Below are 23627 nucleotides of genomic sequence, written 5' to 3'. Positions count from 1 at the left end.
AAACTATTTATTATGCTATTTTCAGTAAGTTTTGTAAAGTTTTTACATTTTTTCATTCATTTTTTGATTTTTTTTTCGGAACTAAGTTTTATTGGTGAAAAAAAAGTTGAGGTTAGGTAAAGTGAATTATAAGAGACTACCTTACGCATATACTTAAATACAATATTTATAATATGTACAAGAAATAAAATTAAAGTACAAATATATATCTTATTTATAAAACTATAAATTATTTTTTGTTTTGCTTTTCATAATTTTAGATACAAAATCTAAATATAGATTATTGTCTATTGAAGTGTAGGCTAGGTTTGTTTGCTACGCTTGTTCTACAATTAACTACAATTGTACGCTGTAATACGCAATCTCCAGTTTTATTTGGTGCAAACTGGTATTTAATAAATAACATCGTTGCCATGGCGATCCAGAGAGGAACTGCAATACGCATCTATCCGGAGAATTTTTCCTAAATTTTTTTTCTCTAAAACGGGATTATTTGACCGTTCGGTGCACGCCACAAGGATGTCGAAGAAATGTCAACATGCTTGCAAAGGGAAGTAATATGATCATGCCAGATTTTCTAATTTGAGTTATCTGAAAAATGGTTTTTAAACATGAGCTAGTGGGGGTGCGTCTTTTCAAAAATATCTCTACAAAAATCGAAGGATGATGAAATGTTATGGTTCAATTTCTACCCACCAGAGGCCCGACTTAGAAATGTCAGAATTTCGTATGGAAGACTTGCGCAGGCAAGGAGAATAAATACTACCAAAAATTCTCAAATAAAATTAGCATGTTTTTGACTTGTTAAACCTTTAATTAAAATCTCAAATCAATAATGAGGAATCCTTTAAAAAAAAAAAAACAGTTCTGACATCCAGGGCCCCTCAGTAGTTCCGCCTCTGATCGTCGCTTACTTCCACCATCTCTCGCTAGTAAAGTCACTTTTTTGAAGCATGTCAGTTTATTTAGAGCCAATCAGTGCGCTCGTCTTGTCACCCCAATCTTTGCAAAAACTTGCATTAATTAGCAATTAAATTGCTTAATTGGTAAACATTTATTTCCATTAAATAAGTAATTTAAATAATAAATTTACATTTACAAGAACCTATGTCCCCTGTCCATTGGAAGAGGTGATTTCCCAGCACGATCTCGATTCACACTCTAGGATTACACACACAAATCTATATACACTGACTTAGCAGGCATTAATATTGTCTCTGCAGAATTGTCGACCACGCTTTGCAGCCAGCGAGACGCATGGACTAGTATTGGCTGACTTGAGTTGGGCGATCATGAGTTGATGATGTGGGATATCCAGTCGACCGTGTGCGCCACACGGTGGTAGATGCCTGGCTGACCTCTTTGGGCGCATGAATAGCCGGCTGATACAATGCCAATCAGATACCATCGGCCGCTCCTTTCCAACATTAACGGGCCACCGGAGTCACCCTGGAATTGGTTTTTAGTTAGCATTAGTTGTTTTGGAAAGTGTGAAGGAAGGGAAAATGATTTAAAAATAAGAAATGCTCGAAGGAAGTTTTAATTGGCCGGAAAATCGATGAATGCAATCTGTACACTGCAACGGACCTGTTTGAATGAAGTGTAAATACCCAATTCGTGGTGCTCCCCAGGCTAACAAAGACGACTCTAAGAAGGGGGGTTAATCCTCAATCTTCCTTCTTCATCCTCACTGGAGACAAGAAATCGGTCAAAGGGAGCGTTCTGAACATCTAAGAGATGTATTTCCTGGTGCCAGAGAGAGGTCATTCCCCTAATGCGGGCCTCTCGCTCTTCCTAGAATTCGTCCAAGGCCTGGCTTCTTAATTAAGGACATGTTAGACACATCTATGTTACGCCACACTGTTGAGACAAACTATGAATATGAAAAATCGCCAACAAACCTGGCATGAATCTTTGGTGCCTCCTCGATATCCAGCGCACATCATCTCATCGTAGATGACCACGTTGATACCATTGGAACGATGCCATCGTTCGCATAGTCTATTATCTATTACAGGTACATCTACAGCCTGCAATGTCTTTGGTCTTAGTCGGGAACCTAAGTAATTTTAACAAGAAATTTGAAATTTTCTACATAATAAGTTGGTAGGGAATATTTTAAAGAAAAGGTTCCTCTACCTGGCTGCAGTGCGCCCCAACCTGCGGCCCATCCGAACTGCCCCAGGAAGTCCTCGCCCTTTGTTGGCAGACATATTGGAGCAATGTGAGGCATATACTGTACCGGTCGATCCAATCTCAGCACGGCCACGTCAAACCTAGCAGTTTGGTAATCAATACAAAGAAATATTTCAACAAAACCCTTTTATAAGTTATTCTCCTAAAATATGCATAATTTATTGTTTTCTTCCAATCTTGCCAGCAACAATGAACCTATCGCAATGAAGGAATCAACAGAACTTGTACAATGTAAAAATATTTGTAGTTGGACCTGCAAAAAATTTCTGGTATCGTACAAATATTGGTTGAAAAATTCCATTAAAACACAAATTACGGAATGTATAACATCGCATATCCTTTTTCCAAGAATAAGATTCATGCTAACCTGTCAGCCTGGGGAGTGAACTTGAAGTAAGGGTGCACTGAAATCTGGCGCACTCCGTAAGTATAGGCAGGCAGAGGTTCAACAGCTGAATTGATGACGTAATCTCCCAGGGTGACTTGCACTTGGCGGGCGTTCGCTCTGCAACGGAAGCGGAACAATTTTAGGGCTCCCCAAAACAAAATTAGAAGTTAAATTAATCAAAGTTAAAATGTATAATGTAGGTAATGTATCTGATCTAATACACTCACACGACTTCCGCTTATCCGCTAATAAGAGGAAGTAGTGCGATCGAAATTGAGTTATTTCAGAATAGTCTACGTCATTTTTTTTTTAAAGCACATTATTGGAACTGTATGATATTTTCTTACAGTTTCATGGGAGTGACAGTGAACTCCCGAAGTCGCTCTTCAGTAACAGTAAACTAAGGAGAACTCACCTGGCAACGCAATGTCCAGCGGTGACTACATGGTAGCGATTCACTAGCGACCCTCCGCATCTGCTGGAGCCGATCCTAATGTAGGCCTGCAACAAGTCAGAAGCACTTAGAATCTAATTTGGATAGGTCTATAACTGAACATCACGAAGCTTTCCTGTGTAGGCTAAAGATCATTTTAGGTAGTTAGCAACCGGCTGTAAGAATGGCTTTATCATGTGGAGCCTTTTTGGACGCCACAGTGATTAGACAATCATTCAGTTACTTATTTGAGATTACCTGCAGATGAAGTTTAAACTTAATTGGGAAATCAAGTACATTACTTTTTCTGCTTTGTGTAATTGCTAGTATACGACTCACCAGCAACATTTGTAAGATAAACAAATAGTGGGAAAGATTTCTTCTTTGTAACTTTTAAGGTTATGAATTTTGTCGGTGTCTCAGTCACGATTTCCATTTCAATATTAAATTTCAATTGCTCCAAAGTACCAGAGATGTTAGTAATGTGATCAGTGATTAACTCTAATTCAGGTGGCAGCGTTTCACGAGTAGATTGCTCACACCGGCCCCCCCTTTATTTGTTACGGCCATTTTGTTTGTTTATTTTTAATGAAGTGAATCTAAATTTGTCATTTATTTGTTACTGTACAAACTGATTGTTATTTGTTTTAAAGTAGTTCACTTTTGCCATAAGAAAAACACATTTAGGCAGTTTATTATCTCGTTATTCAGTGAATAAATTAAAGATTCCATTTGCATAACTTAAGTAAAGCAAAATTTGAATAACATTTGACTTAATTTAAAGAGCACTTTGCCAGATGCTGTTTGTTCAGTAGAATTGCAATTAATTATGGGAATCCAAAAACATATCTATCTTAAGTAACTTCCAGTTACCCTCCACGGGCTTACCTGCCAGGGGAAACTTCCAAATCCGGCTTCATCCCCGCCGACGATTCTCCTCTGCGCTGCTTGACTCTTCACCGACAACCCACATCCTAAAAACAAAACAATAATAATCTTAGCAGATCCTAAAATCCATCATTTAGCAATTAAATTACGTTTAGCTTTTTTTTTTTGGAAGAAAAAAATCTTTTGTTTGGATAGTAAGGATTTCAAAAGGAAGACCCCAGTAAGAGTCCTGTCTGGCAGTCAAGCGAGCTTCTTGGATTCCTGTCCCCAGAATGTCCAGGTATTGTCCAGCTATCGCGAGTACTCTATGGAGCGAGAATCTTCGCGAACTAGCAATTATTGGAAAAGTGACTCCCACAAGTTTCGAGTACAAAGTCTAGTCTGGTCTGCAGGTTGTGAAGAGAAGCCCTGGTCTAGGAATCTCTTTGCTTATTTGGCCTCTGATTGGATCTCTTACCGGGGAGGTGGTCCTCACTGTGGTTTCAGGAGACAACTCTAAGAATTGGGCTTGTAAAGTTGGATATATAACATAAACGGCCAACCTACTTGAAAGATTATAAGGAAATGTCAAGACTGACTTTGATCGAGTTAGATAGATCGTTGTTCGAATTTCGCTGCTGGTGCTAGAATAGCAGAATGTCAGTTTTATAGGTAGATAATTTGCTAACGGAAAAAGCTTTCTGCACAGTATAGCTATCGCAATAGAAACGTACAATACTTTCACCTTCAACGATTCAAAGTTCATTAAACCTAGACTACGAAGTGTGGAAGTGGAAGTTTCCCAGTTCGAATCCCGGGTGTAGCTGATGGTTTTCTGCAATATTATTAACATGAGCTTGATCTGATCCATGTTCTTGGATATCAGGTAATTGCGTATTGCTTCAATGGTTTTTGTACAATAAATTAGGCAAGATTGGCTGCGTCCGAAGGCGGCGCTCAATCTTACGTCCGTGCTGCCCTGATGACAGGGTAGTGCGTGAAGTAACAGTTAAGTGAAATGGAGTAAAATCCGAAACCAGTCATGCTCTGGATGGATTTAAATCCATCGACCTTTCCAATTAAATTCGAATTTCTTGTAAAGATATTCAAACTAATAAGAAATGAATGAAGTAAGAGATAAGTCCATCAAAAAGAGAAGATAAGTATCCAGTGCCCTGTCCAAGAAATATATATTTGTATTTAGAAAATCTTAAAAAAAAAAAAAATCAAAGAAGCTTTGTGTAAGTAAGAAAAGGTAAGTTTGCTTTGTGGTTATTAGTAAGTCTTACTGGGGTCATTGTTGACAGGTCCGTACACAGGGAGTGGCGTGGGTGGTGCCGAAGAAGTTGCGGCAGTCGCCGAGCCACTCTTGGCGGTGCTGTAGTCACAGCAGTAGTGCAGGAAGCCCTCACAGCGGCTGGTCACCTTGCCCCAGGAAATCCAGCAGAGTAACAACGACTCGCAAGTACCCGTCCGACACTCGCCTCCAGCTATCGCAATAGAAACGTCTAGCATAGTTCAACGGCTGCCCAGCCACTAGTAAGCTTCAATAATTTTACTATTATTTGATTAGTAACAATAACTTCCATGCAAACAAATATGGTGCACACAAACACGACTTTTTCTTGCCATAAATTGAGTAAATTGTCTAGAAACATAGAATTTGTAACAAAAAGGTAGTTGGCTTTAGTGTTTGTCCATTATTGGAGTAATAAATGAAAAGTGACGTTAAAGATCCCCGAGCAGCACGCAGCACTTTCTGAGACTCAAACTGATAGACCGAGGCGCATACCCTGAGTTTATTTCGGAGCGGTCTCAATTTGAGAGAACTATTCTGACATTCACCATCCAATTCAATCAATTTCTTGATAAAGAGTTTACGAAATAATTTAGGCCTCATGATGTTTTTAATCATTAAAACCATCATTAATAATTACTACGAGAAGGAAATCAATTCAAATGTCGTAATTTTCTCCGACATATTGTCAATTATTATGGCTAACAAGTCCTATAAAGTTAATTCAAGGCAGTGTGAGACTATCTGGTTGGACATACTGATGAGTACTGGTGCCCGGAAACGGCAGGTTGTCTGATTCGGAAACTCTCCCAGCTGTACGCTAGCCATTTACGGCGGAGTGGAAAACTCCAAAAAGGAGGTGGTAAATGACAAATATTGAATTGTTAGCGATTGGTAGGTTAAAATCTCGGACTAGAGGTGACATCTAACCCTTCCACCTCCAGTCTTTTGGTAGACCTAACAAGTCTATCCGCTTTTGGGTGTTATTAGCAAGTTCAAATGAGTCCCTTTGCCACTAGAAATTACAGAAACCCTCTTTTTAAAGTCGCACTGATGTTGAATCTAATTATTTCATAATTCTAAAAAACTTCAGTGCCGGCTTCAAAAAATAAAAAATAATTTTAAGCCATATCTTTTAGACTTTGAAAAAACAGAAACAGATCAGTATGTATGGAACAATATCGCTACCTGTCCGCAGTCATAAGAATTAAGGCTTGCCACAATAACTTCTGACCCCAATGTTTACTTGGAATCTTTGCAACACTGCGGTTATGTAAAATGAGACTCTGATGTAATTAAAAGTTTCTTTTTATTAACTGTTCAATAATAACAACACACATATTAGTGAAATAGTTCCAGATTTACTTTAAATTGGAAAAAGTTGTGTCAGCTGTTAGTTAATGTGCAGAATGTGATGATATCTACGAGTATAAACGGTAATATTGCAATAAAATAAATTGTTAAAGGTTTGATGACATATTTACAGCAAATTAAGCTCCATACTAGCATGCAGTTACCAGGTTCGCTTATACAACTTGGTTACCCTGATTCGTATCGTCCACCACGGAGTTGTGGATCCAGGATGGCTGTACTGTGGGCAGCTGAGGAGCGTCCAGTTGGTGATCTCGGAAGACTAGTCGAGGACTTCTGGAGCCGTAGTCCCAGGGACGGTGGTACGGTGGTGCTGCTGGAGGCGGTGGTAGTCCAGGGAAGCGGACATATCGACGGACATCGTGGACTCTGGGTCTGGCCGGAGTCAGCCAAATCGTGGCTCTTCGGTGACGAGGTCGTCTCTGCAACATACATCAGCGTTTTCAAAACTAATCTTCGAGTGCCATTCTCAAGGTTCGAACTCGACAAATTTGATCCATACTCATTCTCAACAACATAATAGTTGGTAAAACCGTACTTTACAGTTGTAAATGTAACCAAACAGAGAATCGTACTCCAACCAACTGGAAGTTCATAGAAGATCCTGGGAGCCATTTTGGAGGAAGTGAAATATCCATTAAATAAGAGGCACTTCTGTCGGAGGAATTTCATCAAATTCGATTTAAGCTCAGTTTTATGACGTGCTTTTTCCACGTCCGTCCACTTTCTTGCCCCGTATCGTTTTGTGGCTGTTCTTTTGTTTAGAGATCGAACCCTTCACACAAAGTGTACACTCGGTTTGAAAGAATCCTTTTTATCTAGCCACCTCTCTAAGTCGATTAGCTTTTCTTTAGATCTCCTCCCGCTAGTTTTGGGTCTCTGTCTGTTTGGAAACTTTCATTTTCGGTTGAAACAAAAAATAGGCAACTTTGGCACGATCTCAATACATCCGTTTACTAACAGTAGGAGAAAGTTAAAAAAGAAACGCAACTCTTACCTTGATGTCATTAGACAGGAGTATGGCAAAATCTTCGGATTTGGTGTCCACATAGATTTTATCGGAAATATCTACATCGAATTTACTGGGCTTGCCGGGCAGCTGTTCCGGATGTAGAGTGGTCATGTCCGTGGTGGTCGGAAAGGTAGTAGTGATAATGGTCGTCTCATTGTAACCTTCCGTTGTTGTGGTGGAGGAGGAGGAGGTTATCGTGGTGGTTACATTGTCTCCGGCCACGCCACACAGAGTCACCGCACAGAGTAGCCAACACCACCACTGCATCCTGTATAGTACCAGTATGGTTATTAATAAACCTTGATATAAAATAAATATGTTTTAAAATTTGGAAAATTGTTTTTAAAATCTCGCAAAAGCTGAGAATAATACGAGAAGTCGTGTGAGCGTTCACAGCAGAATGTTGGCCGGGAAGGGGGGCGACCAGACTGTGGATAACAGCTCTGCATTGTGTTGCTTGACCGGATGAAAGTGAACAACAGGATATGAGATGTGGAGAAAGGAAACGCACTGAAACATACGTAATAAATCGCTGGGCTCTAACGATCCATGGACTGTGTAAATTAAAGCAATGAATCTGCAATCACTTAAATGGTAAATGAACAATTAAAAACATTTCTATCATGTTGGCATTGATCTAAGAAACTCAATCGTAATCTGTGAGTACTCAGCAGTAACAAATTACAATCATTCTTCCTTCTGAATTATCCCATCTTCAGAATACGTCATGCTTTTATGACGTCACACTTCTAGAGTACGTATATCTTTGATTTAATTCCGTGGAAGCACGCATGTTTATTGGATCCAAGACCGGCTTCGAAGTTCCATCCAACATCAGGAGTAGATGAATCATTTAGCTATAGAAATGACGACTTCACTTTCATTACGGTCACTAATCCGCGCGGACGGAAATCCGAAACCGGACATGGATATAATGTTCAGACTGAGAAAACTCATGATGGTTGTAAAGATTTAAAGTAAAGCCATTTTTGGGAAAAACCTTAACAACAACAAAATTATTCACTACTTCCGGAAGACTGATGGTTTTTACGCTCAGAATATCGTGGAATTTTGTGCTTTATTCCAGTCAAAACAAAACAATCTCTTTACTGAAATACTCGTATGTTGCACATTTTTGTTTTTGTTTAGAAGAAACAATTACGCCATATTTGATATTTTTGTTCCTTTTGTTTACGATAAGGATGTTGTGAAAAGTAAGCTGGGCAATACGGGGATGTGTTTATGATAGACAAGGCAGTGTATCTCTCAGAGTTACGTCACTATCTCCCTCTCAACTCATATTTACTCAACATCTTTTTGAAATAAAATTAACTTGACATAATGGTGGATGGAGGATGGTGGGTAGGCTTCCCTCTACAGTCACCTTCCGTGAAGTACCTCATTTTGGAGAGAAATTTAGACAAGAAATAAATAGGTAATTTAAGGCGCGTATCTAAGGTGGTTGGCGCCCGGAGGATTTATGAGTACATTGCCGGCCTCCAGACAGTTTCTCTCGACTTGAAACCATACGGAAACAAGAGGTCGAAAGGTGGGTTCTCCCATTGAGCCTAACCCAAAATGTACATCACCCTAATCCGTCAACCTCTATCCCTCCCTCCAAGGTTCGCCATTAAGAGAATGTTTCTAGTTGAGCAAAAAAAACAATGGACGGTAATTTAGTGATGTTTACTTTGGCTGGTACGGACAGAAAGTTGTTTGGGCCGAAAGCGAAGAAAGTGAAATTAAGCCCCACCTGGAGCGATGGCAGCGCCCCAGTGTCACTAACTTACCTCATCCTCGGGAGAAAGTCCATCAAAGTTAATCCATTTGTCCATTAATATCTTCCTTCTGCCATCTTTATCTTCGCTATCTCTTTCCGCCGGATAGCAAGTATTACCGATATCGTGAGGCTTTCAATTTCCAACGGAAATGCACGTTTCCCTGATTTTTTAAAAAAAAAGAATCTTATTTGAACAATACGACTCTTTTTCTTATCGCAGCTTACGTAATTCAATGTTCTTCTAACTTAGAACTTGCGCTAAAAAGGGAAATTAGATGTGAACACCCATACAACACCTTTTTCGAGGAATTTCGATTCTGTAAAGATTGTTCCTGAGATCGATTTTTTGGTCAAAACGTCATTGTGGCACCTGAGCGAAACACCAAAAATTTTAACTTTCACGGAACTTAAATTTTACGCAGGTCTTTACACCCACAGACCAAATTGTAGAAACTTATTTTCTAGTACCCGTGGACCTGATGGTTTATTTGACTACGGTTTTTCGGGTTCTCTGTAATCTTGACGACGAAGGGTTTCTTTCGAGGACTTGGACTTGGTTTGAACTTTTTCTCTTAGGCACATTCAGCTTAGTGGAGTTCTGTGTCATTTCGCTTTCTTAAACAGTATAATTGTGCTTTACAAAATACTATTAATGTTAACGTTGCCCTATCCTTTAAAGTTTCATTTACATAAACCGCAGCAAGAGAAATTCCTTCGTGAGATTCACCTTTGATATTTGTTTTCAAATAATCTCATCCAGAAATGTCTGAAAGTTCAAAAGTCAATGATTGAATGCAATTCATTTTAACGTGAGAAGCTCCATATTTATTTTTTTTTCTAATCTGTCACGAATACAACAGTATTTCCTGCAACACATTAACAAAAGGAAGTAATAAAACGGGAGAAAGTAAAAAAAAACGGACGTGAAAAGATAAACATAGACTGAAGTAACCTGCACTGGGGAAGGTTACATTTCTTGTTGAAACCTCCACTACCATTACTGGCTATCTCAGCTAGAAGAATTACCAGATATAACAGTGGTCTAGCTACCATAAATGGGTTTAGGGAATGTTTATAGCCTGTTTCTAAGATGACAGATTAGAGCATACGTTCTCTTAGCGTGATTATATATATATAAAAATAAATCTCAAAATATTTCGAAATGTGAAAGTTTATCGAGAGGTTGGAAAACAAACTGCAGCATTTTCACAAAAAAACTGTAACAATGGAGAAGTTTAACAATACCAACACAACTTTTACTTTGAAGTTATGGTTACGCCGAAATAAGTTTTAATCTGTTTAACTATACATGTAAGTACGTACGTATGAATTTTAACACTATGTTTTAAAATACACTATACTCGTTACATTATGTATACACTATACTTGTTTGAAAACTTTTACTCCAGTTAAAGTTATTTTCTTGCTTTCTATTAATAATAATAATAATATGAGGAAGTTTCAAGTATTTTAGAAATTCGGATTTTTGCCGGAAGTATCCATAAAAGTGGTTTTTAGAAAATGGACTCTGAGCGTGACTATTCAAGCTCAACCTTCAAAATCTCGCAGGAAGCTCCGACTCGACTTTTTTTGCAAAGGAAAATTTCATGACAGCTGAGCTGTAATTTAACGAAGAAAATCTATCAATGAAAGGGCCACGAATGGGCAGTGGAAAATGGCTCTCTTACAATTCATTGCACGTACGCGGTCCAATTATATTTTTTGGGAACATTTTCCCTCTAAAATGCGATTTAGGAATTTTTGAGGAAAAACTGAGAGAAAATATTTCTAACAAATTCTCAACAAGTTTTATTTTGCAGAAATCTAATTACATGAAAGGTTCGATCCTAAGGGGAAAAGTTGAAAAGGCCATCCTCTAACTCTAAAGTGCGTTTCAGTGTTACGTACAGTTATACTGCTTAAATATTGACGAGGATTAAGTTGCAAAGTTTGGCGAAAGTAGTGCGAATTACACCCGTTCTCAAATTTTAGGGCGGAATTAAAAACAATGTATTCTTTCAAAAAAACCAAGACGCCACGGTAGCCGAGCGGTTAGAGACGAGACCTGGTGGTACTGGGTTCGATTCCCGATCTCTAGGCCTTGGATTTTATTTAAAGGTTATTAAAAGAAATTTATAGTAAAGTATGTTTGCTAGTCGCCTCCGTCCACGACACCTAATTGGTAGTTGGACGTTAAGCCCTGCCTGACATTACTTTACTTTACTATTCAAAAGATCAGGATGTTTTCGGAATATCCGTATTGGCCAGGTGACGTGTCCCACTGAACTAAATCATACTTCATCACCACAGAAACCAATGCTCCACCTAGTTACTTCGCTTCACTGCATTCCATAGTGACAAGGAATGCCTGGGCGGTTTGATCAAGTCAGCATGATTTGACACCATCTTCTATTGACTATTGAATCTAATAATTACGAAGTGAGTTGCTGCCTTAACCTTTTTCTTTTTTTGCAAAATAATTAGATGCATATTTTTAGATTGTGAATAAATTTTATTAAGACCAGCGTTGAACACCACCTGAATTCCACGCCTCCATTCTACCTTGTGATTAGTCAGTTATTTATTTTGCTGATCATTTTCACTTTCTATTATTATGCGGTCATTTCAAATTTTAAAATTCGAATTTTCTCTGGAAATATCTGCTTTGAGATCCCCTGAGTCGGGAAAAGTGATTTTCTTTTTAAAGGAAATGCTCGGAGTGATCTAAATGTACGAAAAATTGAGAGCTGCATGAAGCTGAAACTCCTTTAATGGACATTGAGTCCTACCGGAAGAGGACCTGACTGCCACCTGGCGATCAATGTTCCTCTGCCCGAAGTACCTTTTTACCGGACGGATTTCGTTGCATTTTTTTAAAATTTTCTAGAAAATTACTCAAACGAATTTTTTATCCCAACAACGCAAACAGCACTCAAGACTCACACCCTTAAACAGTAGCGTAGCGTGCTTATTTTATCTGCGTAGTTGGTAGCCAGATTGAATATTCAATTTTTGTTTTAACACCAGTGAATAACGGATGCAGATCATGAGAACAGGTTAGTTGATGTACGAACTGTAGAGCGCCCGCCCCCTCTCACTCTCAAGTTCTGTGAAATAAATTGCGAAAATTTCGCACCACTTCCTCCCGTGGCAGTAATTAAGAGAGAGTAATAGTGAACAACAAAAAAAAAATGGCGGGTATGGTGAGTTGTTTATCTTCAGTGAAGAGTTTAGGTGAACGGATCAGAGGGGAGTCGGCGCTTGTTGAATCGGTTTCTCTACTTTCACGGCGCGCACTGTGACCGTGGCGGGAAACATACCACTTTCACTGGTCACTAGCCGCCTTGTGTTGGCGCGGGCCGGCGGTCAAGGCCTCCTTGATGATGAGGGTGACGTCTTCCCTCGCCCCCTTCCCCCTCTATACCACCACCACCATTACAACAACATTTCGTTCTGTTTTCTTATTATCAACTACAACAAAAGCAGTTGTTAGTTACTGGTCTCCATTATGTAATAACCGTACATCATACTATTTACTCTCCACCACGTTGTAATCTTGTAATTAGTTTGCAAAGAAACTTGCTGCAGGTAATTTTCTTCTTCCCCTTGAGTAAATTATGGACTTGAATTTGGTTATTAATTAATTTTTTTCCTTAACGTTTCTCATTTGATTTCTTATCTTAAGATCCATGAAGATCGACGCTTTAGAGAGAGCTGTGGGGCAGCTGATTGTAGTATCCATACAGCCCGAGCAGGTGTTCCCCAGGGCAGCCTCTTTGTTAATAAGAGTAAAGTAACACTTTCAGGTGAACTTTACCTCGAACTTCTAAACGAGGCGTCATAAAGCAAGCTGATAGCAAACATACTTTGTTAATCCTTTAATTAATCATTACACAAAATGCAAGAGCCCAGGTAACACTGATTTTTTCCCTCCTTTAAGAGAAGGTAAAAACAAGAATTCCGCCCTTAATGAGAAAATAAATTATGCAATTAGTATTTGGTGATTGGCCAAACTGGGCGAGGAGTTGGCAGCACTGTTATGCAGTGAGACAAGCCGTGCGTACTCCTGGAGTTTAATTCGCAGATCGGCTACGTTCTTGCACGGTCACATCCACGGTCCGGCTTGATTGGTCAGACCGTAGCTGATCTCCAGTGACGAATTGATGAAGAATTCCCGCTTACTCTGTCCATGGTGCGCACCTAACGGTCGCCCTGTATGTTCCATTTTTACAAGTTTTTTTTTTTAATGTTTATTTTATATCATATTTTTGGCCACCCACACAATGAGTGCGTACATTGAAATAGGAGTTGCGCTAATTGCTAAATTAGACACACAATGTAACCATCAGGGGAGGCTTTACACTTGTAAGGCCCCTGGCGCAATTCTGAAGGCTCCCAAAAACATTTAGTACCGCTCCAGTGTACACTCTGAGCGCGTTTTTTCTCTTTCCATCATTCTCCGCCAGGAATAGAAGGTATTCGAGCGAAATGCAAAGGATTTCACTTTCACCGAAGGGGTTTGCCACTCATCGCAACCGGGTTCTAACCATGTCCTCCAAACTTCGAACACTGACTTCATAATCATATCTTCAACTTTTATTTAAATAATTTTTCCAAGTAAATTCGTCCCAGAATAGTTCTCCAGGAGACAGACTCTAGGACAGTCCAGGAGACTGGGCTTCCTTGTAAGATGTCATTGTCGAGTAGTGGACAATATCACATTGTCGATGTTGAGAGAAGTAAAAGAGAATGTCCAAGTTAGATCTCTAGATTGTAGTTAGGGAAAGTATGGCGACCATTTCCATTATCCACAGAAATGCATGTTTTCAGGACCTCTGTGCACGGAGAGAAAGAATCATCACCTGGTATGAGTGGAGGATGAGAGTGTTTGTGGAAAATCGGATGAACGGAAATGCATCTGAATGCTTCCGCTCTGTCCATGACACCTGGATTGCCAGTTAGACAAGCATGCCAGCAAAAAAAAATAAAATAAAAATAAATAAAAAAAAAGCCTATTACTTTTACCTAATTAATGCTGTGCAGTGGTAGACACTGCCTCCTATATAAACACATTATAATTTTACTATGTATATAATGAAATTAGAAATTTTTGAAAGAGAAAGTGTACATAATGTAACACGTATGTTCACATAAACTCCGAAAGTATAGTTTGGAGATAGTACATAACCTTCAGTGTGCAACCTTGTGGAAGTTATACGCGTAAACACATAATATTTAATTGTTACTAATTGTCTCTGCAGATTTATATGGCTGCCTTAAAGTATGGAATTAGACAAAACAAACAACTCTTACTATAATATAATTAATTAAATGTGCGATATGAAAGCTGTTGGCGTTACACCTTATCAACTTTTCTGTGGTTACTTAATTCTAACCTAAAAGAATAGGAAGGTAACTGAAAATCGTAAAAGAGATTTTTCCTAATAATATTTGGAAAACAAATCTTTAGCGTATTTTCATTTTTTCTTGCCAAATTTAAGGTCAACACCTGGATAGTGTTCTTTCTTTGAGACTACATTGCCCAACATCGGACAGTGAGCAGTAAGAAACTCCCCAGCAAGAAGCAACTAGAACCGGGGATCTCTGCGTCAGTACACTAATCACTGAGGTAAGCCCATTCCCTGGCCTTTTGAACCCTCACACGACTCTAACTGCAATTCTTGTGCTGTAGACTCACAGGAACAACTCAACTCACCTCAAAATGCACAAAACAAATTTTGCCTCTTAAATTCAATTTGTTCAAATGAAAACTTTTGATATAAATACTGAGTTTAGGGGAAATTTAGGAGACATGGAAAATAACATCTCAGGAACATGAAAAGCCTTTGAGTAATGTGATTCTTTTATTCCTGTATCATTAATAAAGAATGGCTGTTTAATGTACGTCCTCTGAAATCGAAGGCCAACTCTTGAGGGAAGTCTCGAACAAAGATCACCTGTGACACCTTGAGGTGTACAGCTAAAGAAGATGGACACCCGGCCACAGATGTCATTGTGAGTTAAAATTAGTCTGTCCTCCAGGTAAATGTTCTCGATTTGTGCAAGTCTAACACCAATACAACCTTGACAATTTCCTTGACTACCCAAAATAGTGATACAGTATTGAAGGACAAACTGTCACAGTAATTTTCCCCCCAATATAAGTAATGTTATTATAATTTATTTAGAATATTATTATGACCAGAGTGTATGTCAACAGGCCCTGCAGACCAAGTCTCCTGTGGTATAGTCCGCTGAAGACTACCAAATTATTACACATCGACGAACATGTAGTAATATTGGACACAAGTAATTGTAATCTTAGGCGTGTCGAAATCGATACAGTTGCAAATATAGTGGGAAACCGAAAATAAATAATAAGAGCATTTAACAAATAGATAAACGGGAGACACAAACTGGCTCAGTACAAGTCAGTGGTCATAGTTGAATAGACACAGTGCTATTACACTGCGAATAGTGGCTTGTTTTATGACCTAAAATAGTTAGGTTGTTAACATTGCTCGCACTACAGACTGTGGTCGTCCTGTACAACAAAGTTTCAGTTTAGTCGAAGTAATGGTGAGTGTTGCTGAAGAGATTCGATCTTGCAGGACTTTTGTCGTATCGCAGTTTGTGTATTTAAATTTTCTTGAAACTTAGACCTTTCGCATTTCACATCAAAGGACAAATGAATGGCGCCGTTGGCGAAAACAGCTGCACTTTCGGTGGCCTCATATTCTTCCGACTCGGAATTTCAGTTTGACATGCACTTGGACCAATATCGTAAAATGTCAAGTTTCAATTTTAGGCCATTTCTTTGATTTTCAGTAAAATACTTACATGTACCCTTAGACGATTTTAATCGTCGAAGCACGTATGTTTAGTGCACCCCTGATCGATTTCGATCTTATATTCGATCCATCATTAGTGGTGATCAGTTTGTAGCAGAGATTTCGACTTCATTTACGTTACCGTCTCGCACTACACTAGCCGATTCAGTTTTTTTACACAGTCTTATTTGTTTATACCATTTTTGCCTACAAGAAGAATTTCAAAATGGAGATAGCTGGTGGAAAGTAAAATAGAAAACCAACAGAACAATACTTTTCCTTACGAGCGGCAAGAGGAAGTAATAATAGGCAATGCACTCACACGACTCTGCCAGGTCTTACCTCGCTCAGTTTTTCTAATGCAGCCTTGTTTTATATTTAACACATTCAGTTCTTGCTAACATTAATACAGATAAAAGGAAATCATTAGAACTTTTTCCGAAATAATTGCTGAAAACAAAAATCTATCGAGACACTTCCGAATTTTAGTCTATTCTGAAAAAGATAAAACAGAGATATTAATATTATCTGTTAATATAATTTGGAACTTAATATTTTTTCACTACAGTTAAATTGCCAAATATAAATGTTAATATGGTTACAGTAGATGGATGGATAACAGTAACGAGTTTTAGTTGGATTTGTTATTAAGTAAAAGTGTTCATGGCAGTGATAGAGGGGCGGGCCGCGGTGCAGTGAGAGGTGAAATCATGAAGGCACTGCCACACATACACACAGGACCGTTCCTCTGTTTTCACTTTCAGCTAATGTCACCAATAAACCAGCTGGTCACTGTCATCTACTACTCGCTCGCACCATACATAACAGTTTGTTATATATTTATAACAGTTCAAAATTAATGTTTAACTTTCATTTTTTCTGAATTCTTTCATTGGTTTGTAATTCGATTAAGTGAACTTCGGGGCTGATTAAGTTTAGATATTCAAATTTTTATCTGACCTATTCTGTCTGCCTACGGTTCGCATTAAACTTACAAACAAGACGTTGTTAATCAGGCAAGGTGGAGTCAAGCTAGTGGTATGCTGACTGGAAGTCCCTTCGTACGAAATGGCCTAATGGCAAATATCACCGATAATCTTCAATCTCGCTCTAGAGTGTTTGAAGAGCCATTCGTCTAAATTGTTTCGATTCTAAGATGGACATAACACTTAACGTACGCGGATGATGTAATAAACGGCAAGTAGTGGGACAGCATCAGCAGTAGGATCCTTCTAAGCAGTCGGAACAGCAGCTGGAGCATTGGAACTGTATATTGATGTGAGCAAAACCTTGTTTATAAAGACATGCAGATGCCCATTTGTTAGAGAGAATATGCCTACAAGTATTTGGGTGCTTCCAAGAGAAATGGGACGGAGGAAGGGATAAATGCACGAATCACTGCAGTGAACAGCCTTACGCTAAGCCATGCTGTTGATATGCCCAGCTCAAATTCTGCTTTTACAAAACAGTAACAATAACAGGCCGAAAGAACAACTTGGTTCCAGATAAAATGAGCGCTTTCTGAATCTTTTGGAAAAGGCAAAATAACTATTATTGAACTGCAAATTTCTGCCTAGGTATTTTTTCAATCATTAACCATTTACTAGAGCCGGGCTGGATGTTACAGACCGAGTCGTCCTTCCTTCATAATATCACTTTAAAAAACATTAGAAAAAGTGAATAGAACTTTGACAATTATAGTAAAAAGAAGTCATGGAGGGTTCACACTAGTTTTAATACCTGAGGAACTTTGAAATGTCATTTTTTATTAAAACCATTACTACCAACATTAGAAATTAGAATTCTCTTTTATTGTTAACGCCCCAGCAGCGCAAATAAAAATTACTCATCCAATAAGAAGAATATCGCTACGCGTCATTATGGAAAGTTTACAATCGATAGTGACAAACTTTCACTGCGCATGCCCAGGACTAGCTGTCTAATAAAATAAATTTCATTAATATCTCGAATTTAAGTCCATTAAAGCAATAATTATTTATAATATAAGTGGTAAAAAAAAGAAAACAATCTAGTTCTCGATAGTATTGTTTTCATGCCATCACTTCAATAATGCAGAGAGTGAACGCTACGACGTTACCCGTTACGTTAAGGTTACCCATCTGAGGTTAAGGTTAGATGTTAAATTATACAATATTAGATTAACCCCTTGATTAGAAATGTGCAAATTAAAAAATCTAAAATACATTTTAATTGTTTAAAATTATTTATTTATATTGATTATTGAACTTATATCAGTAGGTAAATACTGTTGCTGTTGATTAGGTGCTATTTGTAATAGAGAGTGTCTTATATGTAACTAACTTATTACTTCTCTTTATTTTAGAAGTATTTTCGGTCTCATATTGTCCTAGATCAATACAAATTTAAATTGCAACTACAATTATAATTATAAAATGTAAAAAATTTAATGATAGAAATCATGCCAGTAACAGTTTTATTTATAGTTCCAAATAGAATAGAGACGACTAATGATGAATGAAGAATGGAACAACAGATCGTAAGGTAAGTATTAGCATGATTCATCATTCTTGTTGAGAGTTCTACAAGTGTGGTAAAGAAAGTACATGGATGATTTGGAAAACAGAGCAGTTCTAGACGGTTTAGAATGAAGATGTTATCGGATTAACTGTGCAGGCTAATTTGGTTGGACGGATGCGCTTGTGCTGCAAACACCCACTTTCAATACTATAAACTTGAGTAATTTATTTCGTTAGTATTCTAAAGAACTTTTGAGGCTGCAAGGAGATTAAGTATACACGCAGTCCTGGCGACTTCTCTCCAGAGCTCTAAGTTCTCAAATTGAGCTTATTTATCTAATGAATGCAGAAAACACTAAGTTCAAGATCACTTACCCAAACATATCTCGGCAGGGGACTCCGTACTGGCAGGCCGTAGTAGCTCCACGGTCTCTGAGTTCCAGGCACTTTCACTGAAACACGTCAAAATGAACATATTATAGTCATTTGTTTTTGTCAGTGTTTGTTTTGTTTTGTTTAAACTGATGTCACAGTGAGAAAACTCAACAAATTGAGGAGGTTTTCATTGTGGAGAAGTTAGCCTTCCACCTGGCCTCCTGTTCTTCAACCTTCTGACTCTTCGCCACGACGGAGGAAATTACAAGAATCTTTTTACTGAAAGGGCAATTCCGGTCAGTCTGTTTTTCTCAAATTTGTAATTTAGTGATCTAATAAGAGCCGACAAAGTTAAAAAAGAAACTTTTAGGTGCCTTTTTCCGAGAAAAACTCAAAAATCGATTAGTTCTACGGCACTGCCATTTTGGCTGAAAGCCATTCTCGGCCCATTCGAAGGCATGTGAACCAGATATCAAATTTAGGCTTCTTGCATTGTTTCCTTTTAGAGATTTGCTGACACCAAGTTTTAAAAACCAATCTAGTTTCACGAAAGAGGAAATGGTCTTGCATTGCTGGCTGAGATAACAGGTGTTGACTTTCTTAATCTTCCTAATGAAGCAGGTAGTGGTGGAAGTTTTTCTGGTGTGACAACTGAAGGTACTCCACATTTAAAATGACAGCAACTAGGCGAGGCCCTATTTTATTTTATCTACATCATCACGGTCACGGCGTCGGATGAAATCTGCGTTAAGTATTTAGCCGATTGTAAATAATTTTTTATTAATTAAGATTTTGTCGTACAATATTAAAGGATTAGGTAACAAGCAAAATAATACTGATTTTTTTGAGTTTATAACTAGTTTTGATATATTTCTATTAAGTGAAGCTTCTGTTTTGAAAAAGGACATAGCTAAGTTTGAGCACTTATTTAATGGTTTTGTTTTGTATTGGGATGTGGCTATAAAAGAGTGGTAAAGCAGGTAGAGCAATAGGTGGAATTTTAATGGGTGTTAGGAGTGATTTGTCTGAAAAAGTTATGTTTGTGAATATTAAGTTTTATTAAAGGTAAATGTGGGCACTCAGCTGTTTTACCTTCTGCCTGTATATATAAATTGTAGTTTTTGGGAGCAAAATTTTAATGATATTTGTAATTTTTGTATTGAGAATAGAATGCATGATTGTTTACTTATTGGGGATTGTAATGCCAGACTGTCTGATTTACAAATATTACCTGATGACATTAAGACTAAAAATATACATGCTGTAAGGGAATCTAAAGACAAGATATTGAATAGAGAAGGAAATAAACTGTTGGGGATGTGTGAAGATAAAGATTTATGCGTATTGAACGGAAGAACAGCTGATGATCGTGAAGGCGAGTATACGTATGTCAGTACACGGGGCAGTTCACTCATAGATTATTGTTGTGTTCCTTATCCACTTCTCAACTATGTTAATAGTTTAATAAAAAAAAAAAAAAAAATCTCTCAAATTTACTCAGATCACATGCCTCTTGAATTGTGTTTAAAATTAGATTTTTGTTTTTTGTTTTTGTAATCATAAACTCAGAAAGAATTACTATTATAAATAATTATAAACCTATTATAAAAATACTATTATTTAATGTTTGTTTTGTAGCGTAACAATTGACATCAAATTTGTTTAGTTTTGTACAATTACTCATTATTTTTCTTTTTGTATTAAGTGGCAACTCGCCTGACGGTCTATGACCAAGGCTATACATTTGGTTAAATTTTCAATGTAAATCAATAAATAAATAAAATAATGTTTAATAATAATTTAGGCTTCTTGCATTGTTTCCTTTTAGAGATTTGCTGACACCAAGTTTTAAAAACCAATCTAGTTTCACGATCGCCCTACTTCCTCTCAGCTAGTGCCGGAAGAGGAAGTGAGGAACCCTCTTACGGGTTTCTCTTACCGCAATGAACAGCATCTTCGTGGCCCAAGATCCCCAGAGAGTTCTCACTGCCGCTCTCAATGCAATCCCAGAACGAGAACAGAGAAGACACTCCATTCATCCAAATTTCACCGTTGATTGTTGTCACCACAAAGTCTGTCAAGTTAGATGTTTAGATTTGTTTGTATGAAGAGCGAAAGTTGTTTTCGATTTGCATCTATTGTGCCGCCATGAAATGTTATTTATACAGCGAGAAGTGAGGGGAGGGGGAGAAAGAAATAAATTTGATACAGCGCTGCACCAACAATAAGGTTGGCAACATTGTTATCAACAATTGGAGCTGAAACATCCTGGCTATCTTCGAACTTCTTTGCTTTGGCTTCACTTCATTGATGTAAAGATTTCATTGATATTGTAATGATGAATTTCCGGTCGTGTTTTTTTTCCCCCATTTTCTAGATGTTTGTCACTAGAGATGGGAGGTGATAGAGTTGCAGGTCTAACTGAGAGTAAAAGTGAGCTCAGAGTTCATTGATTTGCACACGCCTACTTTCCAAGCAGCGTTACTATTACTGTCACTTTCTGGTCAATTCGCACTCAATGACTTCTATTCACCAAACAATACTTCGTCTTCAATACATCGCCTGGAGAAAGGTGTTTTTCATGACCAGTAAGTGCGATTCTCTCCTTAAATCTTTTTTTTGATATGTAGGCTTCGGAATCACATGATGGATGTCTATCCACTCTAATTTGAAACTTCAGTTCTCGAATAAATCGTTTTTTAGAGAATTTTAAAAGACTAAAAATTAAATGATAGAAAAATATAAGCTGCATTTAAGACCTGCAAAGCTAATATGCATTGTGGTACTGGGTTCGATTCCCGGTCTTGGCCTTGGATTTTATTTAATGGTTAAATGAGGAATAGTTAAATGAGGTACGTTTGCTAGTCGCCTCCGTCCACGACACCTAATTGGTAGTTGGACGTCAAGCTCCGCCTGAAAAAATAGGCGATTACTTTTTTTAATACTTTATAAGCTGCATTTATAGAAGTTGAAAGGAGGGGAGAAATTTAAGTGCCTTGAATGTACTGGACACCTGGCACATCACTCTACCGTCAGTGATGTCTGTCAGACTGTAGTTGGTTGAAGGTCATCGTGCCGCAACCTGGCAGAGTCCTTAGTAGTCTTTTCTGTCATGATTATTGGCCAATTATAAATTATTCAATCATAACAATAGTAACAACACGTCCAAATAAACAGAGAAATAAGACAGAAGTATGAAGGTCTTACAGGCTAGTACAAGTTCGCGTGGAGGTGAATCTGTCCAATAACGCGGCCCTGCCTCGTCAAACGGCCACTTCCGCTCTGTTTTCATTTGAATAATGGTCGCTATCAGTGTTCCCTCTAATTTTTTGTCACCTGTGTGCGCACATTTTAAAGTGTGTGCAGTTTTTTCCAAAATAAACAAGTTTTGTGCAGCAATTTAAAAAAGTGCATTTAATAAAAATAAAAAAAGACAATTCCATAATAGTAATAATATTCAGCCAAATTGTGTACCTATTTATACGCATTGACTCGATCTTACAGCATACCACACATTACAACGGAATACAATGAAATATTTACCCTAAAATCAAGTCAGATCATTAGATCGTGAAGACAGAATTTAGCTGATTACTGTGGCTTCCCTTTTCCATTCAAATGAGAAATAAGAAAATTTAAATACTTACAATGTAATAACGTTGTCTGCTTCTAATTTTGTAAATTAACACATTCGTCAAAACAAACAAACAAGAACAACAATTCACAATTACTTATTATTGAACAATTTTAGAATTAAGGATTACATTTTTTATGAATGGCATTTATTTTATAACTTCTCTCTCCAGCCTTTTGGTTTTAACATTCTGCATAAATTTAACTTTTTACATTGTTTCCGTCATTCATATATGATCAGCATATCCATATGTTCCTGCAATCGATTTCTTTGTTTCGTTTTAAACAAAAAATTTTTGTGCGCGCAAATATTTTTCATGTGCGCCATGTTTAAATTTATGTGCGCGCGCACACGCGCACAGCTTAGAGGGAACACTGGTCGCTATATGTGTGGGTACGTCAGAATGAACTCGTCTGTTGTTTGTCTGCTAGCGATCAATCGCCATGTTTTACCGATAATTGGAGTCACCATTAGGATTACAAAAATCTGGCTAGTAAAACCCACATCGTCCGGCTGCAATACCGGATATCACTTGCTTTTGCTTTAAACTTATTTCCCTCGACTAAGCCATATCAGAAAGAAAGTCAAGCTTGGAAAAAAAGAAAAGAATAAAAGTGTTTTGTAGGACGAGAGGGGGTTTCAACTATTTGTCTATTCTGAGGATAATACCCCGGCGGAGGATGGGGCAGGTTCCGGTATGCTGGTCACGCCACTGTTCATCTCTTGCTGTTTCAGCACTCACAGCCTTCATTTGGTGCATGTTTAACATGCACAGACAGTGCTACCTTCTACCTCATATGCGCATCACGCACCCAACGACAGGAGATAAAAATTAAGATGAATGACCGACGGATGAATCTCTTGCATACAGGATGTGAACTCGAGTAATCACCATATTTACAAGTTACAACTACAATAAGGACTAAGGACACCAAAATGTATTCAG

The 23627-nt window shown here is 37.9% G+C and overlaps 1 protein-coding gene and 1 pseudogene across 2 annotated transcripts; one reads left to right on the top strand and one right to left on the bottom strand.

Moving 5' to 3' along the window:
- The window catches only part of LOC141448238 (adenylate kinase isoenzyme 6 pseudogene), a 28979-nt pseudogene that overhangs the window by 1000 nt on the left and 4352 nt on the right, over positions 1 to 23627 (top strand).
- Positions 17 to 19121, bottom strand: LOC141448235 (serine protease 33-like). 2 transcript variants are annotated; one of them, XM_074116458.1, is made up of 10 exons: positions 19048 to 19121; positions 7550 to 7832; positions 6725 to 6974; positions 5174 to 5374; positions 3906 to 3991; positions 3000 to 3085; positions 2564 to 2701; positions 2140 to 2276; positions 1902 to 2059; positions 17 to 1449 (listed from the first exon to the last, which is right to left on the bottom strand). In XM_074116458.1, the coding sequence occupies exons 1-10, from the start codon at positions 19053 to 19055 to the stop codon at positions 1291 to 1293; spliced, it is 1506 nt and encodes a 501-aa protein (XP_073972559.1). In that variant the 5' UTR covers positions 19056 to 19121; the 3' UTR covers positions 17 to 1290. The 2 variants fall into 2 exon arrangements, with proteins under 2 accessions (XP_073972559.1, XP_073972560.1); XM_074116459.1 differs by lacking the exon at positions 5174 to 5374.

Source organism: Rhodnius prolixus, unplaced genomic scaffold (assembly GCF_049639745.1).
Source record: "Rhodnius prolixus isolate KJV_2025 unplaced genomic scaffold, Rpr scaffold_13, whole genome shotgun sequence".
Classification (NCBI taxonomy): domain Eukaryota; kingdom Metazoa; phylum Arthropoda; class Insecta; order Hemiptera; family Reduviidae; genus Rhodnius; species Rhodnius prolixus.
The sequence above is the reverse complement of the archived record's forward strand: the minus strand, read 5'-3'. Positions and strand labels throughout refer to the sequence as shown.